Source organism: Carassius auratus, chromosome 26, assembly GCF_003368295.1.
Source record: "Carassius auratus strain Wakin chromosome 26, ASM336829v1, whole genome shotgun sequence".
In the NCBI taxonomy this organism is placed as follows: domain Eukaryota; kingdom Metazoa; phylum Chordata; class Actinopteri; order Cypriniformes; family Cyprinidae; genus Carassius; species Carassius auratus.
Genome location: NC_039268.1, coordinates 15,896,526 through 15,906,729, shown reverse-complemented (window position 1 = coordinate 15,906,729; position 10,204 = coordinate 15,896,526). Strand labels below are relative to the sequence as shown.

General features: G+C 32.7%; 1 protein-coding gene across 1 annotated transcript in view; it reads left to right on the top strand.

Moving 5' to 3' along the window:
- The first annotated feature begins 709 nt into the window (after nt 1-709).
- gucy1b1 (guanylate cyclase 1 soluble subunit beta 1) overlaps nt 710-10,204 on the top strand; it is a 50,201-nt gene continuing 40,706 nt past the window's right edge. Inside the window, exons 1-9 of the mRNA XM_026204450.1 lie at nt 710-943; nt 1,369-1,442; nt 3,463-3,563; nt 3,824-3,942; nt 4,448-4,645; nt 6,719-6,949; nt 7,057-7,173; nt 7,394-7,527; nt 8,489-8,686. Coding sequence (XP_026060235.1) covers nt 941-943; nt 1,369-1,442; nt 3,463-3,563; nt 3,824-3,942; nt 4,448-4,645; nt 6,719-6,949; nt 7,057-7,173; nt 7,394-7,527; nt 8,489-8,686 — 1,175 coding nt within the window. The 5' untranslated portion in view covers nt 710-940. The remainder of the gene's footprint in view (nt 944-1,368; nt 1,443-3,462; nt 3,564-3,823; nt 3,943-4,447; nt 4,646-6,718; nt 6,950-7,056; nt 7,174-7,393; nt 7,528-8,488; nt 8,687-10,204) is intronic.

Sequence of the window (10,204 nt, the reverse complement as noted above, 5' to 3'; positions counted from 1 at the left end):
CACTAACAGTGTCCAAACAGTGTTTTAACTTGTTATTAAACAGAACAGTGGCCGTGTGTGTGTGTGTGTGTGTGTGTGTGTGTGTGTGTGTGTGTGTGTGTGTTTGGTTGGTTGGTAATGTATCAGAAAGCAATACAAAAAAGTTATGATAAACATGTTTGTGCCTAAAATACCACCCCATAGTGAATTTCATTCAGCTGTGCTATTTATCACTACATATTATTTAATATAAAAAGCATAACAAATTAGAGATAAATCTGAAAAAATAAATCAAAGAAATAATAGGCTAATATCTTGATATCAAATTGACTAAGAATATAGTGAAAGCTTTTTAAAAATTTAAACCTCTTCATGAAGTAAAAATCGATAGGGTATGAAAATACGAATTCATTTTCTTAATTTGATAATTTTTAAATTAATTAGACTGATTACAATATTATGATATATTTAAACCATCCAACGATAACATCTGACAGCATTCCCCTTGCTTGGTCGATGAATATTAATAAGGTCATGTTGGCGTTGCTTGGTAACCTTCCCGGAGCTTACAAGACGTAACCTAATTAATATTCATGACACAGGCCTCAACCAAGTAGGAATCGTTAATTCGCCAGTTAATTAGCGCCCACCTACTAGCGTCTCTTCGCGGCCAATCAGGTAGGAATTCTGGACAAACGTCATGTTGCGTAATGAATATTCATGAGCCAATCCTTCAACGTAGTACAATTCCTGAATCCGGGATCCAGTAAAACGCAAATAGCGAGAACCAGCTGTGTGTAGTACTTTTGCATCCCAGCGTTCTCGTTGGCTGCATCCTCTGTCAATAACAATGAGCTCGTTTCAGGAATGGTGGTTTCACTCATAACAGCTGTACGGTTTTTCAGTGCTGGTGTTTAGTGATAAGCTATCACAAACAGAGGACTGGCGAATTAATCCAAACATGGTATGTAGCAATAATATGAATGCGATTTTACATTTCTGTTTTTATTCTGTAATCCTTATTCACGTTAATATTTGCTCTGCAGCTTACGGTATCATCGGTGATATAAAAACGATGGAAATACGGCTTTACTCAAATATGTATTTTTGTATTATAGTAGTAACGTTATATATGTATATATGTAGCCTATACATATAAACACAGTGAGGTATGTATTGCCTCACTGTGTGACAAGATACACCAATGTTCGTTACAGATCACGTCCTTACGCACAACAAAAGCACTAACGTACAACATGTTTGTATAAATGGCACATTTGAATATGTAAACAATGTGGCAAATAATGCATTACAGTGCATGTAGTGTATAAACATATAATTATATCATGCATAAATTTCACAACTTTATATTTCACTCTTTTTTGGCAGTACGGTTTTGTGAACCATGCACTAGAACTTCTGGTGCTGAGAAATTATGGTCCAGATGTGTGGGAGGACATCAAGTGAGTTCATGTGGACTTCTCTATTACATCATGGACAATCTTATATTGTCATTTTTTTTTTTTTTATAATTTATTATAATTTTTTGCATTTATGTGCAATGTATTTATATTTGAAAATATGGGTCTGTACATATAATAGATGTTCTCAGATATAAATTCAAATGACTTAAGGAGAGGCGTGTGTGTAGCTATGACACTTACTAAACTATGGTTTGAAATCTAAATCAAATTTCAGCAAATGCTATTTTATTCTTAACACTTTTTCATAATGTCTTAAAAATACAATTAATGATATCTAGAGCTCAGTATATTGTAATTGGCAAGTCTTTACCACCATATGCTCTTTTTCTTTAATTCGTAACATAAGAAATCACGTATAACATGTCATGGGGTTAAGTCACATGCATAACAATTTTTCCTCTTGCACAAACAGTTCAGCTTTATTTAACTTCCTCCATCTCTTTAACATGACTTTTAAGAGCAGTCTTTTCAAGTCACAGCTGTGCTTAATGTAAACACATGTTTTAGGGCCTGTTTAGGCTTAAGTTGTGAGCTTTGAGTCTCACTTGATTTTCTGGCAACATTAAAACAGTTGGAATCAGTTATTGCAGCATTTTTTTTCTGCAAGGTTCAGTATTATCACAAGGTTAGCATCTCACATTGCACTGTCCAAGACATGATTAACTATGTTTCTATTTCTATTTTTAGGTTTTGTTTACCTTTGTTGATACTATTGTGACTTTTTGGCTGGACTTTTCTTTTGTCATCATTCTTAGTCAAAGGTTTTTTTTTTGTTTTTTTTTTAGCTCAGTTTAGTAATATGTCCAGGCAAAGCACATTTTGACCTGACTCTAACAATCTTTATGCTTTTATTAAATATTCCTTTTCATTTAATTATGTAATTCATTTCATGTAATTACCTTGGAGCCCAAAATTTCTAATGAAACACACACACACACACAGACACACACACACACACACACACACACACACACATATATATATATATATATATATATATATATTGTAAAACTTTCTATAAAGCATGTATTTATAATACATTATAAGGGTATTCTTAAGGCATTATAATTAATAAACGTATAATATGTTGTATCATTATAATAAAACGTATAATATGTTGTATCATTTCATGAATATTTATAAGAACAGTTATTATTAAAATATTATACTATTTACTTATTTGTGATTATAGCTTTTAAGAGTATGATGATTTATAACACAGTGAACACGTTGCATCCACTTTTACAATGGATTATATATCTCATAGTTATAATGTGTTTTAAGTCTCATTTTGTTGCCATTTTTCTGATGCTACTTTACTTAAAGTGGTCAAAGACCACTTATAAGTATTAATAATAATAATAATAATTTTGTGATGTTAAACCAACAGATAAAATGACTATAAGTGTCTTTGCAAGTACGTCAACTTTCTACTATTCTTAAGTATACTAATACTCTAATGAGAGTTAGTTGGCATGTAGTTGCAAAGTTGCTTAAGTCGATTGATTAAGGGTACCATAAAAATAAAATGTAACCATATGAAACATTGCATTTTTTTCAGTTGAAGTATTAATCGCACATCAATTAATGAACATTAGCTCCACAGAAACACTCAAATAACACTCAACCACTCTAACCACTCACAAGCTGTAATAAGATACTGTGCAGATCTTAAACAATGTCAGGATATGATACAGTCCATTATACTGTAAATGAAGTAGATGTGTCAGAAATAATCATACTTTTAAACTTATAACTACATATACGTAAGTATTATGATGTATTAGAATTGTTGTTATGATTATTCATGAGTTGATATAACATATTATAATTTGTTTTATAATGCATTATGCATTCGTTATAATGCCTTAAGAATACACTTATGGTGTATTATAAATACGGGCTTCATAGAAAGCGTTACCATTTTTTTTTCTTTTAATGTTGATGTTATAGTAATAACTTGATGTTTCAAATATTTTATACAATATTTTTATTTTAGGAGAGAGGCTCAGGTTGATGTGGAAGGACAGTTTTTGGTCAGAATTATCTATGAAGATGCCAAAACATATGACCTTGTGGCTGCTGCAAGCAAAGTTCTAAGTAAGGTTTTATTTGTTTTTGTTATTGTTGTAGTTTTGGAAAGATGGAGGAAATAATTTTCTGAAACCTACATTTATTTATTTATTAAGTTGTTTATTAAATCAAAAGTGGCCTATTATAATTGTTCTATTAGTTCACTGGGTGAAGTGACAGAACTTCATAATGGTTAACTTATACAATGAAATGTAACAAAATTACTTAGTTTAAATGTAAAATTCTTCTTGAATTGCCTGTTGCTTTAAATATGGTTTCTTCTATAGAAATGGATGCCGGAGGCATCTTGCAAATGTTCGGGAAAATGTTTTTTGAGTTCTGTCAGGAATCTGGCTATGACACTATCCTTCGAGTGTTGGGCTCCAATGTCCGTGAATTCTTACAAGTAAGAGGCTACTGTTTTTATCACCAAAAATCAGCAGCAGCAATGTTGAGAAAGTGACGCAAGTAACACTGTTCTCTATTTCACACACTGCATGTACTGTACTTTTAGTGAGGGTGATTTTTAAAATGTTTTAAATATTAATAGTGATAAATAATAATAGTTCTGTGTAAGTGCGGATTATTGATGATAACATCAATGGCTATATTTTTAATAAATCCCTAATGTCCTTTCATTATATATCATGTTTTTTTTTTTAAATAATGTTATTTCTTTGCCTTATTTGGTGAAAAATTCCATACAACTGTATCTATAGTAAAATAAAAAAATGAGAGAAAAGTTTCCCCAAACTGAAGCTGGTTTCACTAAATATTTTGTAGTATAAAGCTTAGTGATACTAAAATCTAGATACTATTTTCACCCCTTTTCATTGCACTGACTTTGTTTAGCTTAGCAAAAATCTGCTCTTTACATCAGCACATTAATATCAACTTGTTCTCTCTCTCAGAATCTGGACGCATTGCATGACCATCTGGGCACCATCTACCCAGGCATGCGCGCGCCCTCCTTCCGCTGCACGGATGCAGAGAAAGGGAACAACCTCATTTTACACTATTACTCTGAGAGAGAAGGTCTTCAGGACATCGTCATAGGGATCATCAAGACAGTTGCACAGCAGATTCATGGAACTGAGATTGAGATGAAGGTGCTGTGCCTGTGCATTAATTGTCTCCCTTATAGATGTTGCTTTGTTCCTTTAATTGTCTTTAGCTTGGCAGATTCAGACTGGATGCAAATGGTAGAAGAGAATCATTGCACAAAAAATGTATATCCACAATGACACAAAAATAGATAGATAGATAGATAGATAGATAGATAGATAGATAGATAGATAGATAGATAGATAGATTTTTTAAAATAAATTAAGTACTTTTGTTCAGCAAGGATCCATTCAATTGATCAAAACTTACAGAAAAGACAAAAAATCCTATTTCAAATCATTTCTGTTCATTTTTAAATATCTTATGATAGAAAACCGTACATTTAAACTGTAAAAATATAATTGTAAAATATAAAATAAATTATATATATATATAATATAATGCTATATTTAAACAAACAGTAATGTAAGTGCTAAATTAGGCAGACCAAAGGCAGATTTACTCTCTTTCTCACTGAGAGAGGCTCATCGATGAACAACATTATGGTGAACTCCCCGCAGTTTATCCTTTGTCACGGCATTTCAGTCTCTGCCTTATTTGCTTATTTTCCAAATAAATCCCCTTCACCCAATAAGAGCTAATCATCCCCCAGACGGCAGACTGCTCTTTCCCTCGCTCTCTCTCTCCATCTGGGCTTAGTGTGAAATGAGGGAGTCCAATCGACAGACCCTCGAAATGCAACACCTGACTTGTCGAAAAAAATGTTAGCCATCGTCGTCATGGTGACGGCAGGGCAAAGAGACAGTGACTTGACGTCAGTAAAATGGGCTCAACTTCAAGCTGAGAGAGAAAAAAAAACAACAGCTTCTCTGCATTCAGGCCAGGCTGATATGACGGCTACAATAAGATGGCTTTTAGAGCCATTTTCAGTGATATTGCTGAAGACAAAACGGAGACTGAACTCTTCACTGTCTGCATTACGTAAACAATTCCAAAAGTTATTCCTGTATTTGACTCATACTTAAATAAACTAAACATTCTCCTTTATTAAACACTCAGACACACTTGAAGCTTTAACTTTCTCTTTGCTTAGTCTACATGCTATACAACGACTACGGAATGAGATCACTGAACCTGGACTCTTAACAGAAGATATTGTCTGGAATCACAAGAGACCGTTAGACACTTTTATTAGTGTTCTTTAAAAGAACATTTTGGGTTCAATGTAAGTTATGCTTAGTCAACAGCATTTGTGGCATAATGCTGATTTTATATATATGTTTTATTTATATATATATATATATATATATATATATATATATATATATATATATATATATATATATATATATATATATATATATATATATATATAGATTGTAGTATATATAAAACTAATCCTTCATTTTCAGGTATTATAATGAAAGTAAAAGGGTTATTTTTTTGGAGGATTTAAAATGAAATATAATTGAATATTTAGCTTATAAGTTTATAAACACAAGTTTGTCTGCTAAAACTTATTTGAATTTTAAAACGTTTTAAATCATTTAAAGTTGTAAAATTTGATATACAGTAACCTTTTTTGATCACACTTAAACAATGTTAACACACACAGTTATAAAAAGCTTACAGATTGACCTCGTTCACTTAGATTGTAATTGCCTTCCAAGATTATTTTATTTTGCTTAAAATTAATTTTATGAAATAAAAGTGCATACAATAATAAATAACCTCAACCATACCTACTGTATATAGTTTTATTAAGTTTTAGTATATTGAGTTGGTGTTTATTTAGTATTTTAGTACTTCAACTTAAATGAAAGTGAGAAATGTTGCATGGATTTTTATGTTTTATTTTATTTCAGTTAATGTTTGTTTTATTTCTAATACTGAATTTTTTTTATTTTATTTTATTATTATTATTATTATTATTTTTTTTATGGCTTTAGTTTTAGTTACCAATAATAACCTTGTATTGGTCTGTCTCTTACTTCCATCCTTTCTTCCAGTCATTTCTTTCTTTTTCTTTCACGCTGTGGGTGTCCTCATTTAATGTTTGGAAATGCAATCCCCAAGACCCACGAGACTCTAAATATATATTTGTGGGGGTGTACCAGGTCATTCAGCCGAAGAGTGAGGAATGTGATCACATTAAGTTCTTGATTGAGGAGAAGGACTCAGAGGAGGAGGCGTTTTATGAAGACCTGGATGGTTTCGAGGAGAATGGGACTCAAGAGACACGGATCAGTCCGTATACCTTCTGCAAGGCTTTCCCCTTCCACCTGATGTTTGACAAGGACCTCATGCTCACACAGTGTGGAAATGCCATCTTCAGAGTTCTGCCACAGGTTTGTCTGCTCAAAAATCTATTTTAGAAATGTAAAAGTGGGAGATTTACAAAGTATATTAAAAGTATGATGGAGAAAAATGTCAAGTTATTTGTGTCATCTTCCAGCTGCAGCCTGGCGTCTGTAACCTGTCCTCAGTGTTCTCGCTGGTGCGGCCACACATAGACTTCAGTTTCCATGGCATCCTGTCTCACATCAACACTGTCTTTGTGCTGCGGAGTAAGGTCTGTCTGCCCCAAAACACATAACATACTGTCTGATATATAACCACCAACACTCATTAACTAGATGTTGTTAATAGTTTCTGGAACAAATTGTGATTGTTAGTTCTACAGAACATGTCACACACACATATACAAATACAAGGCTAACCATGTACAGAATGCTATAAAAATATGTAAATGGAAACTAAATTATACAAGGCTTGTTTGTGGTTTTATGTAGGAAGGCCTATTGAATGTAGAGACTGCGGAGAGTGAAGATGAACTCACAGGAACAGAGATTAGCTGCCTGAGACTGAAGGGCCAGATGATCTCACTTCCTGAGACTGAGAACATCCTTTTCCTGTGCTCACCAAGGTTAGATGAATGAGGCTGTGAAATAATCCCAATAAAACTAATTTGGTAATTTTGGTATCTTAAAATAATTGCATCAGTTTAAAATCGTTCTGCTGCTTTTCACATGAACTTGAGGAGAAGATGGACAACATACTGCAAGTGGTAACATGTAATTGTTACCATAATTACTTATTATTACTTGCTCTAACCCTTAAAATTATTTTCATTTTTGTAACCTAATGTAGTTACATGGATTTAGTCATATCTATTATTATTAGCAAAAAAAAAAAAAAAATTCAAGTTACTGTAGATTATTATTTTTATTTATTTATTTATTTTTAGTGAACATAGTTAACATAAAATGTGCTTCATGTGGTTACATGTGGTAAAATGTAACCACATAGGTAGAAACAGTATTTAATTTGACAGAATCAACCTGACTATATTATGTTACACCAACAAAAGTCACTTACAAAACAAGTACAGTACATTTTGTTCATTGCCTCCTAAATTAAACACAATGTCAGCAATGTTCAACATGAGCTAGACCAGTATCTAATGAATGTTTACATTCCAGTTATTCTGTTGGCCTCTTATAAGCCAAATCCTACTAGAAATAGATTTTTTCATTTCAATCACTTTGTGTGTTAATACCTTATCTCTCGCTAGTGCTAGTCTGAGATGAGCTGAATCCTCTTACAATAATATGAAGAGGTCACTTGATTCAGACACTCTTTTCCTTGGAAACACAGCTGTGTCCTTCCCGCTGATTTAGATTGAAAGATGCACACAAAGGCTTAGATAACTTATTATGTGCTAAAAATATTTTCTAATGAGATTGCTATATTGGTATATATTAAGGTTTTATATATATATATATATATATATATATATATATATATATATATATATATATATAATTTTTTCAGTTTTTGATATCTTAAATTTATGGGGCTGATTAAGTGTTTTGTCCATATGTCAGTGTTATGAATCTGGATGACCTGACCAGGAGAGGTCTGTACCTGAGTGACATTCCTCTTCATGATGCCACCCGAGACCTTGTGTTACTGGGGGAGCAGTTTCGTGAGGAGTACAAGTTGACCCAGGAGCTGGAGATCCTGACTGACCGTCTACAGCACACACTCCGAGCCCTAGAGGATGAGAAGAAGAAAACAGACAGGTCAGTTCTCCAACGTGCCACATTGTGGAAATATTTAATGAATATTAGCTGATTTGAATGAACACTTATTACCTTGAAAATCCTACATTTTGAAAGCAATGGAATGACACTGTTAACTCTATTATGTTTATGTTTGTAAGGGTTAAAGTTTGTAATAAAATGTAAAAATTATCTTACATGTATGTTATGAAATATATTGACAGAATATGATGTTTCATTCAAACAGTACTCGAATTCAGTGTTAAAGGTATTCACAGAAATATTTAAACATTTATAGTTTCGTTTGTAATTGATTTGAGGGAACTCTCATCCATACATAAACCCAGACCAACACCAGACCCCATAAGACCCAAACCCAGACCAAATCTAGATCTCTCAAGACCCTGATCCAGACCAAAATTAGCTCCCTCAAAACCTTGATCCAAACCAAACACTGGTTGACGGACAAGACCATCAACCAGGGTAGGACTTGACTTGAGCTCATTGCCCTATTATTATTATATTTAAGTACAATTAGGAATCTCAAAGTTAACTCTAAATGAAAGCATGCCAACCTGATATATTTTCTTTTAGTTAAACCAGGGTATAATAAACAGACGTTTCTTGTCCCCTTTTTTATCCCTTGCTTTAACTTAAATAAAATATTATAGAGTGCAGACCAATAACTGTAATTTTTTAAACATATTTACAGTTTATTTTGGCACCCAACCAGCTGGAAAAGTGCAGTGAAAACAATGATTACAAATGAGATGTTTAAAACCCTTAATCATGTACAGTATAAGCAAAGGTATCTTACAAGTGAAATAATTTCATTAACCATAATACATTGTAAAATTAACACAATATAGTTTTGTATGAAAATATGTACAGGTAGTTAGAGAACCATTTCTGTAAATTCAGTTGTGATAAATTAATCATGTTCATTATAAAAAAGGTAATGAGATTAATTGATTTTAATCTATTCACAGATTGAAAATCTCAGGCTATAGAGAGTACCAAACATTCTTAATCATTATATAGTATTATTAGATATCTGACAGTTTTTTTTTTGTTTTGTTTTTTGCTTCTTCTCTTCCCTGCTTTACTGAATCAGCACATTTGAGAGTCTGTGTGGAGCTTACTGTAATTTCCCGTAGAAATAAAATAAGTGGCTCATTTCCTCCTCTGCGTGTCATCATTACCTTTGTACAGTAATCTGTAAATTACATTACATGTCAATCAGACCATCTCTTCCTGTCTTAATGGGTGGTTACACAAGGCAAACTGTATATAGACTGCAGTCTTATCCGAGACCATGTGTGAGGATCCAGATCCAGACCAATACACTGAGTAATATGACTAATTTCAATTTTAGGTCTCACAACTAAGGCCTAAACCAGATGTGAATCCAGGCCCTTATAGTCCTGCTATGAGTCTATAGTTTGGCAATACAGTGCTGCATAGACTGTAAGGATGTAATAATAAAAAAAAGCATGATATTGGTTTTTACTTTGTTTCCCCAGCGTACAGCTTTTTTAA